Genomic DNA, 23,977 nt, shown 5'->3' on the forward strand with positions numbered 1-23,977 from the left:
AGTCGTGTGGGGTCTTGTTAGATTCGTCTCAATAAATATTTATTAAATATCAACTTTTTATAATTTTTTCTTATCCATAATTGAAGATATTAATGTTTGAAATCGTACAATGGAAAACGTGACTAAATAATTGTGTCATGTAAATAAGAACAGAAGAAATACTTCGAATTCAGGAAGGGGTAGTAACACACAGTCCGACCATTGCCATCCCTACTCGGGAGCTCCTTCTCACCATACCTCAACCTCACACTTGACAAAAGAAAACAAAAAAATGAAAGTGAAATGAACAAGAGCCCCACCGATATCTCATCAGTTGTAATGCTGCCAGAGCCCATAAAATAGTGCTTCTTTTTCACTAAATTGTGACATTTATATGTCATTTTCCAACTATCATTAAGGTGAAGAATCCATGATAAACGTTTTAGTAATGCTGGGTGGACAAAACATCATATTTTCTTGTCAAACCTACCAAATATATAGTTATAGCTTAGAATTATGTAAACTTTACACAGCTGATTTATCAGCACCACAATATAATAGTTGATCCATGATTCATTAATCATACTAAACCATATTGATATAAAAGACTTTTGGTTTAAAAGAGAGATGACGAAAACTGAAGAAAATATCACCCAGACTGCTAGATTTTTAAAACAGTATATGACAATACTGTGTTCATGTTGATGCCTCTTTGGTGTGTCTGCAAGTGTGTCTGGTTCCTAAATACAACTTATTGCAAACCGTTCTATCTCTTGGATGAGAACCATACCCATGACCTCGTGGGTGGGAAGATGGAAAGGCTTACAAATTATCACCCTTCCTCATCCTGATTCTCCTTATCATTTATTACCTGGACTCTAGAGAAACATTGACTCACTAGAAACATTCTATATGGATACAGATATGTCGTATGACAGTTAACTGGTACAACACGGGTTTAACTACCTAGCTTACTCTTAGTCTCTTACTGATGCTCTTCTGTATTCCTCTGTGTTAGAAGTCTTTAAGATGACTGTAATGCTTGTTCAGTTCCAGTCTGCTTCAGTATTTGCTGCCTTTTATGCTTGGCAATGAAGTTTTTGTACCAAACAACTGATGATTTTGGGCTTCGCTTCAATGTGTTGTAATCAACATGGTATAACCCAAATCGTTTTGTGTATCCGTATAACCACTCAAAGTTGTCAAGCAATGACCAAGCGAAGTATCCTCTAACGTCTGCTCCTTTCCTGTTCATTGTGGAAATGTCAGGAAAATTTTGTCACATTTCCTAAAATAGAACAAATAACGGTTATATTTCCGAACCTACTCCAACAAACAAAATAGTGGAGAGACTATGGGAAAGAGCTAACTTCTATGAAGGGGATTTTAGGGAAATCATAGGATTAAGAGAATGTGACATATAATTCCAAGCAGTGAGAAGTATTAGGCTCCGTTTGTTTCAAAGGAAAACGATTTTCCATGGAAAACAATTTTCAAGGGAAAAATCAAGGGAAAATAGTTTTCCTTTGTTTGTTTCCTTACCAGAAAAATTATAAATAAAAAGAACCATAAAAGTGGAAATGAGAGGAGAGAAAAGGAAATGTAAGGGATTATAGTGGAAAATGTTGGCATTTCCTTCTTCTCAAAAAGAAAGTTGGTTTTTCCGTAGAGAAAGTTGTTTTCCACCTTTATTAAAATCGATTTACACCCTTAACAAATCAAAGGAAAATGGGAAAATCATTTTTCGAAAAAGTGTTTTCCGTCAAAACAAACGGGGCCTTAAAGAAGATTAATACTTTCAATATCCCTAGAGAACTTACTTGATGGATCTTAGGAGTGAATCTAGGTAACTAGCCATGTATTCGACTCTTTTGGAATCATTGAGTAGTTCTGTGACACTGGAATTTGAATTGCTTTCTTGAACATACCCTGTCAGATATAAGCTTCCATGTCAGGAGTTGTATATAAGACACGAAAATGGACTGTAATAGCTCCTCAAAATACTAGGATCTTTAACAGCTTACCGTTTTCTGTTACGATCATAGGTGTATTATTGTATCGGTCCTTCATATAGGTAATCGTTTTTTCCATTCCTTGCGGGTGGATGTACAGCCAATCCATTGCTGTCTGTATCATATTGAAATCAAAGATAAAGGTGATTCAGTCACCCAATATTATATATTTATTAGCAAAAAAGATGTATTAAGATAGAGTACAACTTTAACCCTAATTCAGCCTTGTTCATTTACTTGAAAATCCCTTGTATAGATGTACTTGGTATGAAAGTATCTGAATTTATTCTCTACTTAAACTTATCTGCTTGTTAGAATTTATTTACCTTTCTTTGAACTTAGTTTCCTGTTATCTAAGCTTATTATAATCTATTGGCTCTTATCTGAACTTGTTTTTCTCCGAAACTATATTTTTAACTTGAATAGTAGTGAATTAGAGTTTTGGTAGATTATCTAAATAATCTAGGTTTATCATGTAAATATTCTCTTGTATATTTGCTCGGATAGTTTCCCTAGTTGTAATGTGTATAAATACATTAACGTACAATAATTTATTTACCTTTCTTTTGACTAAGTTGAAAATTGAACTTAGTTTCCCTTTATCCGAGCTTATTATAATCTATTGGCTCTTATCTGAACTTGTTTTTTCCCGAAACTATATTTTCAACATGAAAAGTAGTGAATTCTGAGTTGTGAATCTTGTGATAGATTATGTAAATTATTAAGTGATTATTCTCTTGTATATTTGCTAGGATAGTTACCCTAATTGTAATGTGTATAAAAATACATTAACGTACAATATTATACATTCTCTTGTATATTTCCTGTAGTCTATTATTGCTTACGTTAATGTATTTATACACACTACAACTACGGAAACTATCCTAGAAGATATACAAGAGAATATTTACTTCATAATTTACAAAATCTATCAAGTTGTAATGAAAAAAGAAGTTACTAGCTGTATTTGATTTAGGAAGAGTGCTTACTAGTTGTATTCTCTTGTATATTTCCTATAGTCTATTATTGCTTACGCTAATGTATTTATACACATTACAATTAGGGTAACTATCCTAGCAAATATACAAGAGAATAACAAGCCTAGACTATTTACGTAATCTATCAAGTTGCAATGAAAAAAAAGTTACTGTATTTGATTTAGGAAGAGTGCTTACTGGTTCGCCAATGGGGATGCCTTTTCTATATGGAGTTCTTAGGTATACACCTTCTGTCCATGTAACTCCAGGTCCAGTTTTGCAGCTTGTGAACATACAGTCCTGTGCATAAAAACTACTGTAGTGGTTGATACCAATGAAATCGAGTGCTTTATTTAGAATCCTCTGTTCGTTCTTTGAAAATCTCGGTAAATTCTTTCCCAGAATCTTTCTCATTTCTGCTGGGTATTCTCCAAACATAATTGGATCTAAAAACCTGCACAAAAGTAATACAGATTTCATTTGCATACCCATTTTTCTTTTCTTTTTTTCTCAAAGAGTAATCTGACTTGTGACAGGGGAGGGTGATTAGACTAACCAATTCGTGTAGAACGACTGAGCTCTTTCTGCAGCAAATTTGTCGAATTCTGAGTTGCTGATAGGTTCAAACCAGATGGCATTCAGAACAATCCCTATTTTACCTCCTTGTTTTTCCTGCTTGTTTTACCATGTTAATCACATTTTCACAAACAGTTTTTTCCAAACTAAAACAGTCAGATAAGTTTTTTAAAACTAGAAACAATTTTCTGGAAGCAGGAAAAACTAATTTCCTGTATTTTGCTGTCAGTTTTAATAATTAATATGACTAGTATATTGTATATATGTATTACTGGTTTTAAGTTCATTACACAAATCTGAAAACTAATAGTGATACCGTACAATTTAAAGATGGCTGTGGGCCAGGCAGGCTGAGTCCCGACCTGGTACGTAAAAAGGCATGGCTCAACACGAGCACGAAGTCGTAGGTCGGGCCTGGATCACATTTTTTTGGAAAAAGCACGACAAGGCCTGCCACGACTCGACTCGGCACGACAAAGCACGCTAAATTTAGTAAAATTAGTCTTAGGCACGACGGCCAGTCCCGCCCCGACAGTCCATGGCCCTGTTTTGGACTTTTCGGCTCAGCCCGGCCCGATACAGAGTGGGGTCTGGCATGGGCCGGTCCGTTTAGGGCCATGACCCGACCCGAGCCGACCCACGATCATCTTTACCGAACATGCCTTATTTTATCGAAATCTTAATCAGAGAAAGTTTCATGTACCCCATAAACAAAGTTTCAGATTCCTGTAATTACCTGGTATTTGGTTCTGTAAGTATTTACAGCAGCTGCATGAGCAAGGATAAGATTGTGAGCGGCGATGAAGGGTTCCTTTTCGGAATCTCCTTCTGAACAATTTCCGAATAATCCCGAGCATCGGTTTGGTGGGTATTTACCATTTCTGTAACCTTGAATAATGTTCACATTTGGCTCATTGAAGGTAACCCAGTATTTTACCCTGTCCCCAAAATATCTGAAGCAAACATCTGCATAATATTCGAAATCCTTCCTGCAAATATATACTTCAGTTCTTAAGAAGTACGGAGTATTTCTTTTATGCATAAGAATATTTACTGTGATTCAGTTCTAAGAAATAAAATATTTACTGTTTTTTTACTGTACTCAGATATTCTTATTCGATATTCTTAGATATTCTTATGCATAAAGTATTCTTATATGGTTCATATGTACTTACTGTAATTCAGTGCTAAGAAAACCATTGTATCTGTCCTCGAGTTCTTGAGGGATGTCGAAGTGGCTCAGTGTCACAAAAGGCTGAATCCCTGCTCAGCACAAGCCAAGGAAAAATGTCAAAAATTGACCCGATCCGAACCCGGCCCGAAAATATTGGGTCTTGAACAAAATGGGGTGACCCGTAACCCGATTTTATCCGAACCCAAACAACCCGAAAAGTAATGGGTCAAAATCTGATTAGACCTGTTTTTAACTCGACTGATTGAAAATAATTATATTGATATAAATAACTGAGATTATGAGGAATTTTAAGCATAGTAAACACGTTGTTGTTACTATGGTTGGGTGTAATATGATTTTAATTTGATTTATACGTCATTTTATGGTTGAATTTGAATAAATACAAACTTGTGTAAGAAATTTTGTTACTTTGTGCCCATATTTTGTATACTTCGTATTATTATCTAAATTAATGAAAATATAATATGCGTTTTTAAAATCTCTCAACCCGCTGGGCGACCCGAACCCAAAAGTTTCAGGTCTTGAACAACCATTTGTAAATCTGAACCCGAAAGTGACCGATTCGAATTACACTGAACTCGAAAATAATTTTTCACAACCCGACCCGACCGACACGTTTGATAGATCTAGTTGTACTCGAAAGCAAGCGCATTTTTCAGATCAAGGAAAGGAAACAAACCTTTAGCAAGTAGAGTGTCAATGAGCTTGTTGTAAAAACTGATGCCTGCTAAATTGATCTCCCCGTATCTTCCTTCTGTTGTTACATAGATAGAGAGACACAGTAACATACTGTGAGCAGTTTAGTTCAGTTCAGTTCAATGATACTGGAAACACGAGCATTGCAAATGATTAACGAGCTTACTTGGTAAAATTCTCGCCCATGAAATCGAGAAACGATAGCTGTTAAGTCCGAGATCAACCATAAGCTCAACATCTTCCTGTTTCACCAAGTAACATAATTTATTAGTTAGGTTTCTCTAACTTGAAGATCATTTTACCAAAAGACCAAGCATTAACTGGTCGAGAAACATCTCCCTACAATTTCAGTTTTTGCTTGTTATAATCTCATCCTAGGCCTTATCGGTAAAGATGGATGTGGGCCGGGTCGGTCCGAGGCCCGACCACGCATGAGCACAAAGTCGTGGGGCGGACCGGGCCTATACCACATTTTTTCGGAAAAAACACGACAAGGCACGGCACAACAAAGCACGCTACATTTAGTAAAATTGGGTTAGGCATGACAGCTTGGGTCTGGTCCCTATACGCCAACCGGCATAAGCATTCGTAACTGGACCCTTTTTTGACCTTTTCGACCCGGCCCGTTGCAAAGGGGCTTGACATGGGTCCGACCCGTTTAGGGCCATGACCCGAAGTCAGCCCGGTCCACATCCATCTTTACTTATCAGTCGTGTCTTTGATTGAATTTTTATTAAAATGAAATTATTTTATACGGATTCAATAGTGATTTACTCCTTCCGTGAGTTTCGTTCCAAATTAATTGCACCGTTTTGTCTTTTTGCACTATTCACACAATTCACTTTGACTAGATTTTATTTCTAGTAAATAAACACAAAGGCTAATATGTAATATATTGTTGGATTCATCTTAATATATATTTTCAACATATTACTAACATTTTATAAGTTTTCCTAATATGTAGTTATAGATATTGGCAGTATGTCCAGTCCAGTCAAACTAGGACAAGTAATTTGGGACAGAGAAAGTACCAGATATCGGTGGTAGTGATCGGTTGCAACGTCTCCATTGCTATTGTCTAGTATCCCTCCTATACAAGAAACAAAACAAATTCAGATGTTTAGAAGATACTAATGTATCAATTATTACATTGTACTATTGTATCAATTATTCTATACGAGTCTCAGACTCTCATATACTTATATTAGAATAAGACGTATTTTTATATTCACATAAACTTTTGTTTTCGTAAAATGAAGAAATTAGAGTTAGGTGACTCATCTTAGTTTTGCACTTCTGCCATATTTTCTTAGTTGACATTTGGGTCACATAAATGATAAAATATATTGTTTCCACCTAAAATATCATAATCTAAGGGCTTTTTGCATATTATTGATAAGTTATGTCTGAAATTGCCCATGGAAAAAGGCCAATCAAGTCACTTTCATGATAGTGCAAACATGAAAGGAAAATATGGAAGAAAAAACAGTATAATATTCTCCAAATCTCCCTTAAAAAAAATCTCCAAATGTGTTTGTCAAAGTATCACATGATTCAATTTTCAGGAAAAAATAATTTATATCACATGATTCGCTACAATTTATTTTCCATGTCACCATCAGTAATATCGGTCTAGTAGTAAAATTTACGGGTCAATGTATAACAGATTAATAGGTCATAGGTTCGAATCCTCTTCGCTTCTAAATTTATAACGCATTCGTTTCTAAATTTATAACGCATTCGTGGGCTCATCAATAGTACAATGTCTTAATCAAAACTAAAAATACTTATCAAATTATTTTCATGTCACAAGCTAACTCTAATTATTGAGCTCACTGGTTGGGCCAGCCCCTCCTATACCTGTCATAGGTGGCCCAGATTGGGCCCATTATGTACCAGACAAAAGAAAAAGGAAAATTAAAATACATTTCAAATTTTTCCTATGCATCTAAAGATAAGATATTGTATTCACTATTCACCTGACTTGTGGGTGAAAGTATCCCAATTGTTGAGCCCTTTTCCATCAACTAAATAGGCACCTTCATACTGAAAAAAAAAATATATATAATAATGTTTACATTTGCAGTTCTCAGAAAATTAATTATCATGCAATTAATCGTAATAAAAAATAAGGTGACAAATTCATGCATTTACAATAGCATGCAACCATGCATGTTAATTTGGTTATTAATATTTTGCAGGTAAAGCATGGTTTCCATGGAAGATTCAATTACTTTTAGATGACATCAAACGGTTGTTGATCGACACATTTCGACACTATAAATTCACGACATGTTTACTGAGAAGTCAATCGAGCAATAGACTATGTTGCAGGTTTAGATCACCTTATTCAGACACATAAGAATATTGATTCCTTCTTCGATAGTAAATTTTCTTATTTCTTTCTTTACATAAGTTAGGTTACAGTTTAGAGAGGAGACTTTCCTAACTTTTGTATTTTTCCTATTAAAAAAAAACATGCATGTTAATGTTAAGTATAGCATTAAAATGGCATGAATATAATGTCAAGTTACAAAAAAAATCTATTGCTTTATTAGTCTATTGTCAATTACAATAGGCACAACCAAGTTCGAGTTTGAGCTCGAGCTTGAAGGTACCTTATTTTTACCCTCCTTTCTAGTTAAAGGTAGAAAAAAAAAGTTACCCTGTGAGCGGAGAAGGGAAGATGAATCTATAAGTGAATTTACTGAGAATCGAACCCTTATTCAAAATCGAAAAAAATGAATTTACCTGATACGCAGAGGAAGCAGTGGCAAAGAGGAAGTTATAGGGAAGTGTAGCAAGTAAAGAAGACGAACCACCATTATTATCATTATCTTCTCTCTTAGGAAGATTAAGAGAGTAATTAGGGTGAGCATAATTGTAATTAGGAAGGATAATGATAAAGAGGATAATAGTTGTTGTAATTGCTTGTGGTTTGTTACATAGCATTTTTTGATGAATTGCCATTTTTAGATTTTGGAAAATTGTGAGCATCATACATTTGAGGCCAACAAACACATTTTGCCCTTTTATATAGGGGAACGTATATTTGTGCAGGTGTGCTTTGAGGTGGGACAAAGTAACAGTTGTTCAACTATTTGTCACCACTCACCTACACCGGCCACATAATATATCAACTTCACTATGAACAAGTACAAGTATTACATAAACCGATATATGGAGGTCTTGATTTAGTGGTAAACATTAAACATTATGTTACATGTTTGGATTGTCATTTTGTGTTTGTAATTTATAATGGAGATATATGGTTAAGAAAGGTTTGGAGATAAAAAATAAAAAATAAAAAAAAAATTATTTTGAGGTGAATTAAAGGTTTGATCATTTCAGGAGAGGTTTGGAAGAGAGTTTCGAGATAAAAAAAAGTTAATTTTGAAAATAAAAATTCAATTTATGAGTTTTTTGCATTAGAGGTATAAATAAATAGGTGTAAAATTACAACTTTTGTCATAATATTGTCTAAAATTACAACCTTTTGAACATATATCACTTCATGTCAATTACTCAATTGTCCTTATATGATCATTTCTACGTTAAACAACTAATAGTTTATTTACTAAACAACTAATACAAACAACTAATAATTAATTAAAATAGCTAACCACTAATTGTTATACAGAATGAAAAAAGTACACAGATTACTGGAGTAAAATTTTAAGTTCTATAGGTTGCAAATATTTATAACAAATCATGTTTGTTTGCGTTATACAGGAGATTGTAGGTAAATATCAGCTCTAACTATTAATGATTTTGGTTTTGCTCGATTAGAATTTTATTTAATTTGATTTGATATATAACTGTTGATTTTGTAGATTATTGTAGACATGACATGGATTGTGGTTTTGCAAAAATAAAACTTCATTTAATTTGATTTGATATGTAAGTTTTGATTTTGAAGATTATTGTAGACATGACATGACTTCACATTTAATGAATTTGTATTTTAATTTCAAGGATTTACAAGGCTTTGAGTATGAAGTATGGGGTTGAAATTGAAACAATTGCTATCTATGAGTTTTATTCATTTTAAACCCATATCTCATCTCTATAGCTGACAAACGTCTTGTGTCGGGTTGTATTCGTATTTGATCTCGTGTCGATTTCGCATTGTTCACAAATTTAACAAAACTATCTAAAAAGTAATATAGTTGCATAATATGACAACTTAATCTTAACACGCTGTGTTCGGGTTGGTTTCATGTCGTCGTGTCATCTTTGTGTTCGTGTCATGTCAGTTTCGATCTTATTGTATTATCGTATCAGAGACCATCCACCCTACTCATCTCATACCAAAAATCTACAAACATAACACCCCATTAGTCTCCTAATACCTTTTCTTGTACACGTTCTTTTGTCAAAATCGAAAGAATTAAATCCGTAAAGGTAACAAATTTACTACGTCGTATAAATGATCTGTCTATCTCTCTATCTACATATTGCATCATTTAAACTTTCTTACTTGCAATGTGATCTATTTCATTTTTCTTTGATGAAGTACGTGTTTTGGTCATCTTAGTATTCCATAGTACACATGTTTGTGACATAAGAATCAAATGCAACCCTCAACATTGATGCAACTCATGAAAGTAAAAGAGACTCTTTACTTTAAAAGGGATCATTTACTAACAAATTACTACTAAAGAGTTTAATATTGTTTTTTTTTTTTTGAACATATGCTTAACATTGCAAAACAAAACAACCTTAACAACTGTAGTACAAATCTACGACTATAAGATTACAAAACAAACTATGACGAAACTACTAAAATCTAAAAGAGGAGCAAGCTCTTCTTTGTTGAACCCTCAATTGTTGATATGACTTTATTTACACCGTCAAACTTCAAATAGTGTGCCAAAACCTTCTTAAGAGGATTCCTAAGTTGATATTGTTGTTCAGTTCTGTTGTAGTGTTATTTACTTAGTAAATATGTGCTCTTCCTATTTAAAAAAACAGTAATCTTGTTAAATCCATCCGACATATTTTCAGAAATCAAATTCTTATACTTTTACTAAAATAAAAGTACAAATATTAATTAAGATTTAAAATCATGCATTGATAAACGTGAAAATCCAAATAATGCAATTATTTAAAAGATGGATGAAGCATGTAAAATAGTGGGAGAGTGTTGAAGTGTTATCCCTAAACAACACATGTGCATATCCCATATTAATAAATAAATAAAAAAATAAAAATAAAAATAAAATAAAAAAAGAAAAGAAAAGAAAGAGATAGAGAAACGTTATAAGGCTACTATCTTATTGTCATATGCTTTTAACGTGAAACTTCATTAAACTTGTGAAGTCAATGAACTCTTTCGTATCCTCGCAGAATTACAGATGCGACCCAAACATGTATTTATGACCTATGTTACTATGTATCACTGTCACGTTGGACCCAATGGCTAGGAAATTGTCGTCTAAAATCACAATAATTATTAAATTGAAACTTCCAATTTATTGGACATTATGAAAAGCTTGGAAAGCGAATAATAAAGGGCGTTTATGATTGTTACTTGAATACGACATCAAATAAATTACAAGATTAGCATAATGGTCAAGATCAAGTGTCAAATTCATCAATTTAGCTTTGCCTAATTTGAGGTTGTGGAGATAATTGGCCCCTTATCATTCATTGAGGGGTGTTTGGTTCGCAATACTGGTATAAGTTTAGAAATATAAATGAAATAATGGTATGATGGTATGACCTTAATTCCTACTCCCTCCGTCCCTTAATACTTGACAAGTTTTCCTTATCGGGCCGTCCCTTAATACTTGACATGTTTTTAAAAATGGAAATATTTAACAATATTATATTATTTCTCACTCCCCCCATATTAACCCACCTACCCCCTACTCCATACAAAAAATAATAAAAAATTCAACACATACTCTACCAATTTACACATTTCCCACTAACTACATTAAAATAATACCCCACTATTCATTAAACTAATAAGTCAATTCAAGTCCCTTAAACTCTGTGCCGGTCAAACCGGGTCGAGTATCAAGGGACGGAGGGAGTAATTCCTAATACCATGTCTTTGGCAGTATCCGAAAAATAAATATTTTTCTTTTATTTGATACCCAAAGGTTTGGTATGAACCATATTCACTTTTTCTTGGGTTTCTAAACCTAGTAACTTGTGAATTTAAGGTATACGTTTAGAAAATAAAAAAATTTAAGGTAAATATGTTCATTCCAAACGCATACCTCATATCTAAATCCCACCCCCGATGCCAGTATCACTCGCACTATCCACCAATGGCATCCTCACCGACACCGATTCACCAATACCACCCTCGTCGGGACCAACATCTACGCCCTACCACCACCACAAACACTACTCACCATCCACCAAACACCTCATCACCAACCACAAAGAAACCACAGTAGCCACCAAAATTGTTATCCCAACCTCCAAAAACCAACCCAAGCCACCGAAATAATCCTACCCCACCTACCCAAAAAGCCACCATCACACACAAAATCTCAACCCACCCACCCGGAAATCCACCATCACCCACAACATAGAACTAACCCATACATTTGAGGAAAACAGAGCTGACCCTAAAGAAGGCGACCCAAACTGTACCTGAAACTGCATTACCTGTTTTTTACTAGAACATAATCAAATCGTCCCAAAACTTATACGACTGAAATTGACAAACAGTAAGGCTCTGTTTGGTAGGGTGAATTGTTTTCATGGAAAACAATTTTTCCCTTTTCAATCATTTTACGTTATTTGGTTTGGCAATGGATGGAAACAATTTTTCATAACTCCCTCAAATGTTGAAAACCTTTTCCATTTGAAAGGGAGGGAAACCCCTTTTCCACATTTCCTCCTTACCTCCCTCTCCTTTCTTCCCTCAATCTTCACCATGTTCTCCCATTTTCTTTTAAAGTACCAAACAAAGGAAAACTATTTTCGAATTGTGTGTTCCCTTGAAAAATGTTTTCCATTGAAAACCATTTTACACTGAAAATGTTTTACGCCAAATCGAACGAAGCCTAAATAAATAAATAAAATTGACAACAAGACGCACACCGAATCCCCCAAAACCGAACTTGATCCACATGATATGTTTGCCTCGTCTACCTTGAAAATTACTAGGTTCACCTGAGTGCACCATCCAATGGTATTTTTACGCCCATTGGTGGTCCCTCTCGCATAAAAAAAATACCCTTGGTGTTCCCTCTCACATTTTAAGGTGAAAATGTGAGAGGGTACACGGTATACCTGGGTGCACCTTATATGTCCTACATCTACCTACCTAACAGCGCAAATACTCCCGTCGTCAGGGAAAGTACACCGGAAAGGATAGGGGAAGTTCGGCCAAAGTTAAAATCGGCTAAAGTCAGGCTCCAGGCTCCCAATTTCCTGTTCAAGCCAAAAACACAAATTAATTTCAGAAAGCCAGTCAAAATCTCAGGCTTGTCAAATACTTGCACATAGTAGAAAGAAACTGGATATGGATCGGAGCAGGCTTAGGATAGCATTTGTAGCATTCAGTAATGTCCTTTGAATGCACAGCCACCTGAATAGACATATATTTCCGCAGTATGAGTAGCTGCTCTATGCACAAAAAACAATACTTGGGTTATGTTTTGTTCACCTTATCAGATAAGTTCAGTTAAGTTCAAATAAGTTCAGGAAAAATAAGGGCAACCCAAGTACAATAGATAAGTGAAAATTAGTTGCATAGAACGCAGTCTTATAGAATAATGAATTTTTTACATGAACCCTCACACGGTCACTCACTCACTCATGGGCACCAGCATAAACAAATAATGGGGCGCAGCTTCGTAAAACAGGGTAGAGGAAACCAACCTAAATAGGCATGATATTTCCGCAGTATGAGTACCTGCTCTATGCACGCTGTTTTTTGTCGATTATCAAAACCACAACCAGGCACACAAATTCTCATGAAGTCAACGCATTCCATTTGCAAAACTTGGAAACTTAGGTGGTGTTTGGATGACATGAAAAACCATGGAAAGTGTAACTTCCTAGGAAGAGGAAGGTTGTAGTATTGTTTGGTTTGCAAATGTCACACTTCATAGGAACTTCTACTTCCCACGAAATGAAGGAAGTTGTTTACCCAGGTCCCCCTAGGTAAGTGGAACTTCTCATGTTCAACCAAACAACATTCCTATTTCCTAGGAAATGTTAATACATGGGAAAATCTTCTTCTAGCTAGGAACTATTACTTCTTATGGTCAACCAAACGTTACCTTAAAACCAAGGGGACTCAGGAGAAACGTAATTTTCTATAACACCGCCAAGTCCTGAGATCATCGTTTCTAAGTCCCAAATTTCCATTTCCTTGGTCTGTGATACATAGGCTACTCCAGTCAAGGGAACAAGGCTGCTAGTCTGCTACGAAACAAGTTTCATGCCAAATTAAGTCTGGCAACCAAGATTGTAGTTTGAGACTTCAGAGGGATAAAATGGATGTCTAGCTTTATTTTCATAAAAGTTTTGCAAGTTGAGAGGAAATTTACCTGTCCCGAGAACCCAATGATCCACTCTTTACCAATGGTACACCAGATCATCAAGATCGTTTAAGTCCACATCAAAGTCAGAGCTCCTATGTCGTCCAATGTCAATCTGCGAAAATAGAAATTAATGCGTAATGAAATCTCTAGCCACTTGATAATGTTTTTGCAGAATTAGATAAACGCTGATAAATACATTTCAGAACTTTCTTCTTACTCTTGTTCTCCGTCGGAAAAAGGGAACACGTTACAAAATCTGCAGCAGCAGCAGCAACAACGACAGCAATAGCAACAAAAAAAGCTTCTTTATTTCCATTGTTGTATCACAAATTATAAGAGTAAAAATATACCATGCTTGCCAGTTGCCACAGGCTCATATCCGTTCTATATACCTGCATGTAACATCAGAACTGGACAAACTGCAAGTATCAAAGAATATGTATTTGAATGAAGTATACCAATGTCACACTATTATAAAAGTTATGCAGAAGTCTGAAACACCCAGTACACAAAAAACACCATCTCAACTTTGTAGTTCGGTATTACTGTGGGTTATCGTATCAAAAACGAAACATCTACACACTGCCTTACCTCTCCCGGTGACCGTTATCTTGCAAAATTATTGAAGTCTTAAAGGTAACTCAAATTTCAATGGACGTTTAATCATCAGAACAAGTCCGAATTTTATAAATACAGCCTAAACTGCATGCTTCATTTCCAACCACAAAAAAGCTCCACCACTCTAATTCGAGAAAGCTGAAGACTGCTAGAAGTATAAAATCTAAGACAACAGCTAGGATTGCTAATCAAGAACACCACTCCCTGGCATTTTGGAACAAGCGTAGCCATGGGCTCGGCCCCTTCTCGTTTACATCCCAATGCTTCGGGTACCAAGGATACTGCCACATTAAGAAGCAACGCTCAGGGTGAGGCATCATAGCAAGATGTCTTCCATCAGGGGAGCAAATAGCCGCGATCCCAAGAGGTGACCCATTCAGGTTAAATGGGTAGGTCTCCGTTGTTTTCCCGTTATCATCACAATACCTCAATGGGGCTAAATCAGAACCCAAGACGCTGTTGAGAACATCGGCATTTGGGAAATAGGCCCTTCCCTCACCATGAGCTGCCCATACACCAAGTGAACTACCCGCCATTCCTTTGAGCATTATAGCAGGAGAGTCTCCAATAGTCACGCTTGTGAAACGACATTCAAATCGCCCTGATTCGTTGTGGACGAACCTAGGTTGTGCAGTGTCACCACCATTCCCGTGCACACCGCCAACTTCGGGGCCCGGGATCCAGCCAAGTAAAGCCATGAGCTGGCATCCGTTACAAACCCCGAGACTGAAAGTGTCAGGTCGATGATAGAATTCTTGAAATTGATCTAGAAGAGGTTGGTTAAATCTTATTGAAGCAGACCAACCCTTTGCTGAATCTAGAACATCAGCATAACTAAAGCCTCCAACAAATGCAATCCCACGAAACTCTTTCAAAGAGATGGCTCCACTGAGGAGGTCTGACATAGCAACATCCCACGGCTCAAAACCAGCAGCATAGAATGCTGCTGACATTTCTCTATCACCATTGCTACCTTCCTCTCGGAGGATGGCCACCTTTGGTTTTGAGGTAGCAAGCATGTATTTATCATCTGTAGAGGCAGGGGTAAAGGACAATGACCAAGAAGGTTCTTGTCTGTGCTTTAAACCTTCTTTCTCCAAATCTACACAAGAGGCCAACCTCTGTAATTTCTCTAGGTTAAAACTGGTTTCCTCCCATAGATCCCTTAAGTACACCATATCTTCATTCAAATGACTGACCCCGTCAACCTTCACATCAATAGTTTTCCCTGAAGTGATTTGTCCAATGATCTCTGAAGAGACGCCAGCACTACTCAGTTTCCCCATTACAGATTGCAATGTTTTCTTGTCAACTTCAAGAACCAAACCTAGCTCCTCGGCAAAAAGAGTCTCAAACAGGCTATGCCCTTCAGATTTTAGTTCTAAGGAAAGCCCACAGTTGCCTGCAAAAGCCATCTCCAAGATGCTGACAAGTATCCCACCATCACTAATATCATGACCAGCAGAAACGAGATCCTCTGCAATAAGCTCTTGAACTGCATTGAATGCTTTCTTGAAGTAGGAGACATCGTCAAGATCAGGAGATACACTACCAATTTGATCAAAAGCCTACAAAAAAACAGAGGCCAGAAAAGGAGAATTAGGAAAAAAGATCAACCTATTCTTTGTGGCCAAATCTAGAGATGCAATTATATTTTACTACTGCGGCCCCCATGGGTTCGGACTTGGCACTATAAGAGAGTTGATGTTCTAAAAGATCATAACTGATTTGCTTGTCCTCTACAGGATAGCAGCTTCATCCATGAAAACCGGCAGATGAAAAAGTCCTAACAAAATCAGGGGTCTTTTTTCTAGTTACATAAAGCAGATATCGGAAACAAACGAGGTACTAAATAATAATTTCCAATATCAACTTATTTTTATGTGAAGAAAGCAAAAGTGTTTTGCAGCGGTTTATATTCAAGCAAGCAGCAAAATAGAAAAACAATATGCCATGTGCTAAAAACAACCATATTGGGAATGCAAAGAGAATTGTTGATTAGAGGCCTTAAGAAAGAAACCTGGGCAAGAGCAGAACCCCCTAGGCGGCGCTTTCCCTTGGCTAAATCAACATGAATCAAAACTCCTTCATCTCTGAGCTTTAGATCTGGAGTAACAGTCTTTGTTATATCAGGAGTAGTTACATAAGCACTGATAACAAGATTTCCCGGAGCTTTGACGACCTCACCGCCTGCATTTGCAGCCATGGAAAGACTGTCCTTTCCCCCATCTATAGCAATGCCAAGTTCAATCATGGCCTCGGAAAGGGCTGTGGCAGCATCATACATATCCGCACCTTCCCCGTCAAGTTTGGCGGCATACATCCAGTTGCCACTGGCTTTGACATCAGAAAGAGATGTAATTTTTGCCCAGATGAGATTTGTGAGGGCTTCACCAACAGCTAATCTAGCCATTGCTTTAGGATCTAACAAGCCCTTAATAGGTTGCTCGCCAATAGCACATGCACCCCCAGTGAAGTTGGTGTAACTCTGAGCAATAACTGCAACATCAGCAAGAGTAATTTGCAAGGGGCCCACAGTCTGCTGCTGTGCCACAAGGCCAGTGACACACCTATCCACCTTAGTGGTTAGGAAGCGCTTTGAGCATACAGATGGGAGTCTTAAAACCCTCTTCAAGGAATCCATCACGGTTGTTCCTGGAGCAATATCAAGTGGCTCTTGAGGATGAACCACGCGCTGAAACTCAAAGGTTTTCTGGGGCATGTCACCAAGCACTTTCTCAAGCTCGAGATCAACAGCAGGAAGGGGTGGAGGGACTCCATCGAGACGGCTTTTCTCAATAGCAGCACTGTCAACCAAAACAACACGTCCTTCGCCATTGATTGTTCCGATCACAGCCATAGATAACCTCTCTCTATCACAAATTGATTGTAACATGCTACGACTCTCAGCCTTCACCAATATAGCATCTTGCTCCTGGTACTCTGCACCCCATATCTCCAATATTGACATTGTGTGATCACCAACCACTATAGCCCTGATATCAATCTGAGCACCCTTTGGATATATTATCTCTTTGACAACATTGCAGTTACCACCAGCACCTTGATCATGGATGCTAATAATAGGGTTCTTGTCACCCATTTCAATGCAAGCACGTACAACACGGTACAATTTCTGTGACATCTCAGCATCTCCTCGCTGTACAGCATTAAAGTCAAGCTCGGCATCATTCTGACCACTCACCATACTAGAAGCAGCACCTCCTCCCATTCCAATGCGATACGCAGGGCCCCCAATCTTTACCACTAACATGCCAATTTCAGGCTCTCCCTTCGTTATATGGGTGTGATCAATTTGCCCTATTCCAGCACTAAACATTATCGGCTTCAACCATTCCCGTCTTTCACCATTTGGAAGCCTCATTCCAAAGGTCCTGATGTAACCCTGAATCAAGGGTTCCCCAAATTTGTTCCCATAATCTGAAGCACCGTTACTGGCATCAATGAGAATCTGCAAAGGTGGAGCCAAGTTTGACGGATAGGTAAAAGATGCATCTTCCCAGGGAGCATAAGATTCTTCCATATTTAAGTTTCCAATACAATACCCAGCCGTAGAAGCAACGACAAATGACCCTCTTCCTGTTGCATGTGTATCCCTAATCCTGCCACCAGCACCTGTTTCGGCTCCAGGGTAAGGTGCCACGGCACATGGGAAATTGTGGGTCTCGGCGGTAAAAAGAATGTCAAGATCACGCATCTGCACATCTAATGGACAGGTTAAACCTGGAAGAAGAGGGCGCAATTGTTCCACAGGAAACCCTTTTATTGCACTAGAATTATCCTTGAACCCAATCACTGAATTGTTAGGGTTTGCCTTCAACGTACTCTTCACAATCTGCATAAGAGTTCTTTCAACAGGTTTCCCGTCTATCACTAATTTACCCATAAAAAACCAATGCCTACTATGTTCACTGTTAGACTGCGCAATATCAAATAATTCAACATTAGTTGGGTTCCGCTTAATGTCTTCCTTGAAAAGCCAAGTATAATATTGAAGATCTTGCTCGTCAAATGCTAAACCCATTTTCGCATTTATTTCTTCAAGGGCCTTCCTACCCTTCTCCATTACTGGCACATACAGAACTTCTTCCGGAACCAAACTAGTCTTGAAGCTTGTAAGTCTTTGAGTGTACACACTTTCAGTCATTCGATCATGAACCATGGCAGCAAAGTCATTTATCTGCTGCTCCTGCAATGGGTTCTTAGAAAACAGCATATACCTTCTAGAACGTTCCAGACGATTTACCTCAGTCAAACCGCATGATCGACAAATAGATACAGCATTAGTTGACCATGCCGTTGTAAAGGATAATCTAGGTCCTACCTCAACGACAACAGCAGTGCAACCTTCCCTAGCCTCCTTATCAAGAAAACTCTCAGTCCCTAAATTTTCAGGTTCGTAAGTCTCACCCAAAAGCCACCTAAGCGCCAAAACTTTATCCCCGGAAAGCTCACTATTCAGCCCAATGTTGAAACATTGTTCAGTTCTCAAACCAACTATCTCACTCGATATCTTTGTTTGAATATTCCTCAACAGCTCATCAGCTGCACTGTCTTGAATCAGTGGAACACGGAAGAAATGAGTAACACTGTCCACAGACTGCACTACTTCTTCACCTAATGCAACACTCACATCGTCTGAAACAATAGCCTTCAGCTTCCCCAATACTGAACTTCTCAACCTAACACTATCGATGTGCAACGTTGGTGATCCAGTAAAGCATCGACCTGGCCCGAGACCCAAATGTCTCCGAGTATTAATCGAATTTCTAGACAGAAATAATTTGCGTTGTGCATAACCCTGTAAAATAACCCAAACATAAATCAAAATTCAACAAAATTGAAGAAAAATAAGAAAGTATACAACAGTACAACACAACAACCCCCGAGAGGTTCGCCCCATTTCTAACCTATGTTAATATGACTCCTCACTTATTAGTTATTACTCATGTCACATTTTCAAAACATGTATACCGAAGTCTAAGTAACATAGGCTCTGATGTATCACTATAACAAAATAAAACAGAACAAGTGTCAATACCTTAAATTCTGCGTTAAGTAGTTTGGAACCCATAAAATCAGACCGAGCTGCCATTGCTGTAAACGAAACAAAAACAAGAAGCAGTCAGTTTCCTGAGCAAAAATTAATCAAAACCCAAAAATATTGACACCCAAAAACAGGCAAAAATCCTATATTTACACACACACGAGAAATGCAGCAATTTACCAACAACAACTCGTTTGTTAAACACCAAATAAATGATAAGCCTACACTAAAATCTGAACTTCTATCTAACATTTTATTGTTTAAACAACTTTAATTCAGAAATATCGAATCATTTTAAAAAGGATTATACGAATTTCAAGTAGAATTTCTCATGAAAAACACCCAAAAAAAAAACCAACAGGATATACTTAACCATTTGAAACCCATCATATCAGAAAAATCGAAACATATCATAGAACTATAGAAGTATAATACGAATTTCACAACACCAAAACAAAAAAACCCAACATAATATATTTAACAATTTAGAACATTACATTTTTGAATCAATACAATTACAAATAAAATCAACAGAAATATTGATTGTAGATAATTACCGAGAATAGCAGCAGTAGCAGAGGAGGAGGGGATGGGGGTTGGCAGAGGCGGCGCCGACTACAGATACAACTACAACTCCAAGACGCTGCTTTTTGTTGTTAGGGTTTTAAGAGGAGAAGAATATGGGAGGATTGAGGAGGAGGAAGGAAATGCAGAGCAGAGGTTTGGAGTTTTTTTTTTTTTTTTTTAGGGAAAAGTTAAGCAAATGAAGCTCTGCAGGAGGACTGAGGAAGTGAGGAGGAGGAAGAAGATGCAGAGCACAGGTGTGGACTGAGGAGTAAAAATGGTTGTGGGGCGGGCGGGTCGGGTTTCAGAAAGCCTGCTTGTAACTGGCTGGGTCAAACTTTTTTAAAGTGGGGCTCAGGTCCATGTGTACAGTGTACTCGTGTCGGGTCGCGTACTCGTGAGTCGTGTCGACGTTCAATTTTACTAAACTTTAGCAGGTTTTGCCGTGTAGGGTAGGTCGTCGTAAATTTTTGGATGTACCCGAGTACAGTCAGAGCTAGTTGTATACTTGTATTCCATCCAAAACGACGTCGTTTTGTGCTGTTTAAAATGAACATTAATATGCTAGTATAAAAATGAACATTTACTATTTTGAAAATGAATATTTATTTATTTATTTGGAAATGAGCATTTACTATTTTAAAAATGAACATTGACTATTTTAGAAATGAACATTTATTTATTTAGAAATGAACATTTATTTACTCTTTCAAAGATGAACATTTATCTAATTATTTGAAAATCCTCATTTATTCAATCAATTTAGAAATGAATATTACTGATTGTGAAATGAGTATTTACTAATTTTCAATTGAACATAGTTAATGTATTACTATGTTATTACATTGAGCATTATATTTACATATAAGGTGCAATGAAATCATGTCAAATAATATATTTTACCAAAAAATGAACATTTTAGCCATTGCCTATGTAAAATTGTAGTTGAATTACAAGATGTTGGTACAAATCATCCTCTTATTTTTCTATATCTTCAATTTTGAATCTTGCTTTTGATGTAGTCTTGAGTTCTCATACTTCTGAATGTGTCTATGAAGTGTGATTTGAACACAATATTTGACCTTCATGGTTTCAATTTCCTCATTGTTGTAGGCTGAAAGTGAAAATAGTAACTAATTTGATATGATGATCACAACTAATTTTAAAATGAACATTTACTGATTTGAAAATGATGAGCATGCAAAATGTTTAAATGATAATATACAAGAATAATCAATGTGAATTAAAATATATATATATATATATATATATATATATATATATATATATATATATATATATATATATATATATATATATATATATATATATACTGTGCTTATACTTGATCGAACATTCAACAACTTATAAATGTACATGCTCAAAATGAATTTTAACATGTTGAACTGTTATCATATAAATCAAGCACAATTAACATCATAATCATTTTATAAATGAACATAACACTTCCTCAAAATGAATATACACAATTTATATATCTATTATTTACTAAAGTCAATATGAAAATGTGTTTTTGAAAATAAAGAGATAACGTATAAAAAAAATGAACTTAAATAGTTATACATTGAACATCATACCTCTTAATTTTTCATAATTTGAACATAAAACTTTATGATAATGAACATTTTATTACCAGAAAATAAACATTTCATTATCCGAAAAAGAACATTTTATTATCAGAAAATAAACATTTTTAAGTTCCACAACTTAATCAAGTTAACAATGATAAGTTTATTCTTTATAATAAGTAGATATGAACATCATAATCTCGGAAAATGAACATCATACCTCTTACTTTTTAATAATTTGAACATAATTTTTTTTGATAATGGAACATTTTATTCTCAGAAAATGAACATTATTAAGTTGCATTACTTAGTCAACAAACACAATTTCAATCTTAATAAATAAGAATATATATAAGCATTTGAATATTGCAAAATAAACATAATCATGCATTAGATCATATGACCTCGAAAAAATATAGATCTAAACAATAAACAACATTCTATAACTTTTTTGGGAAAATAAGTTGGCAAGAAAATTGAGATGTCAACCAGATTTATTTTAAATCACTTACATATTAAGAAAATAAATTTTAAGAAAAATAAAATATTATACACAACAAAATGAACATTTTATTCTCATAATATGAACATTATAAAGTTCCATAACTTAATAAACAGTTATGTATTCAATCTTCATAATAAAGTGACATGAACATCGGAATCTTACAAAATGAACATAACTATATATAAATATGAACATTTTGAAAAATCTGGATCTGAACATAAAAAATTTCTAGATCCGATTTTTGAAGAAATTATGCAAGAAAATGGAGAGAGAATATGGAGATTCAACCAGAAAATTTCTAAATCACATAAAAATTGACGTGCGCACAAATGTAGAACATAAAAGGAAAAATCTATTGAGTTATCAAAGACATGCTTCTAATCAACATGTAAATTCAATGAAAAATCATGAAAAAATAAGAAAATTAACAGCAAAAAAAGGAGAAAAGAAGTTTACAGCTAGTGGCAACGACTTCGTTGTCGTGAATGATAAGATGGCGCAAACGCAAGCGGATTTTCCGATTGACATTGTTACTTGAGATAAAAAAAATCACGTATAAATGAGGAGAGAGAAACTTTTGGGGAGAGAGAAATTGGAGAGAGAGAAACTTTAAGGAGAGAGAAAACAAAAATGAGAGAATTCTGGTTTTTGAAAAATTTATATGCATTTTTTTAAAGAAATCACATGCCTATATAGGTTCTTTATTTTCTATGGGAGGGGGTACACCAATAGATGGCTATACCCTTGTATAGCCATTAGGAATATGGTTTGTCGTATTGTGTCGTGCTTTTTGCAAAAAAAGTGGCTCGGCCCACGACCTCGTGACTGTCTCGGGTCGGACCGCCCCACACGAATATTTAGTTTGGAGTTTTTTCTTTTGGGAAAAGTTAAGAAGATCAACCTCCGCCAAAGTTGTTATAGATTGGGGATTCCGAATGATTATGCGTATCCCAACATGTCACTAAGTGAGTTGACGCATTACATGCTCTTTTCGCATTAGATAATTTGCTAATATTATTGTAAATCAGCCTCCAAAAAAACCTTCAATGTTATTGTTGACCTTTCACGAGATCTTAAGTTAAAGCATCACCCTCAAGTCAAATTATGTTGTAGCCATGCCTCATAGCTGCTAATTGTACTGCCGTATGAAGTACAAAATTGGCCGAAAAATGAATTAAGGTGGCAACTGGCATCACGAGTTAAAAAACCTAAGCAATAATAACTTTTTTAATCCAGTTAGTGATTGATAAAGTTCCTTAAAAGCTAGGTAGTAATTGAGAAAATTTCCAATTATTTATAATAGAGATAATAGTTCGTGCTAATAAAGTTCGATGTTAAAAAAACTATTACGGGCATCAAGTTATGTAATGAATTTAACATTTTAAACACAAATATTTTTTATTTTTTTTACAAAGGCTATCTAAACAACATTACGGAAAATTAAAAAAGAAAATTAAATCCTAAGAAGCTCTGATTGCAAGATCATGAGCTCGGTCCACCCGCTCCCTCTCTACCTTGTGTACGTTGCACCAAGAGAAATCCTTATTTATGGTCTTGATTTCTTCTAGTGTCTAATGAATCCGCATCTCATTGGAATCCTTGTCCAATAGCATTTGCACAAACTGCTGGGAATCAATAAGAATTGTAATATTCTCCAACCTTGCCCTTCGAGCCCACTTCAT

The 23,977-nt window shown here is 35.9% G+C and overlaps 2 protein-coding genes across 2 annotated transcripts; both read right to left on the reverse strand.

Moving 5' to 3' along the window:
- Positions 1 to 534: 534 nt before the first annotated feature.
- Positions 535 to 8,563, reverse strand: LOC110806118 (beta-glucosidase 46). The gene is made up of 12 exons (XM_022011757.2): positions 8,187 to 8,563; positions 7,415 to 7,481; positions 6,467 to 6,525; positions 5,602 to 5,677; positions 5,419 to 5,493; positions 4,720 to 4,807; positions 4,281 to 4,533; positions 3,525 to 3,640; positions 3,167 to 3,422; positions 2,004 to 2,106; positions 1,800 to 1,908; positions 535 to 1,226 (listed from the first exon to the last, which is right to left on the reverse strand). The coding sequence occupies exons 1-12, from the start codon at positions 8,433 to 8,435 to the stop codon at positions 1,004 to 1,006; spliced, it is 1,674 nt and encodes a 557-aa protein (XP_021867449.1). The 5' UTR covers positions 8,436 to 8,563; the 3' UTR covers positions 535 to 1,003.
- Positions 8,564 to 14,570: 6,007 nt separating this feature from the next.
- On the reverse strand, positions 14,571 to 20,452 carry LOC110806119 (probable phosphoribosylformylglycinamidine synthase, chloroplastic/mitochondrial). The gene is made up of 4 exons (XM_022011758.2): positions 20,195 to 20,452; positions 19,632 to 19,687; positions 16,590 to 19,391; positions 14,571 to 16,137 (listed from the first exon to the last, which is right to left on the reverse strand). Exons 2-4 carry the CDS (start codon positions 19,683 to 19,685, stop codon positions 14,758 to 14,760), a joined length of 4,236 nt encoding a protein of 1,411 aa, XP_021867450.1. The 5' UTR covers positions 19,686 to 19,687; positions 20,195 to 20,452; the 3' UTR covers positions 14,571 to 14,757.
- Between the last annotated feature and the right edge of the window lie 3,525 nt (positions 20,453 to 23,977).

Source organism: Spinacia oleracea, chromosome 6 (assembly GCF_020520425.1).
Source record: "Spinacia oleracea cultivar Varoflay chromosome 6, BTI_SOV_V1, whole genome shotgun sequence".
NCBI classification, from domain to species: domain Eukaryota; kingdom Viridiplantae; phylum Streptophyta; class Magnoliopsida; order Caryophyllales; family Amaranthaceae; genus Spinacia; species Spinacia oleracea.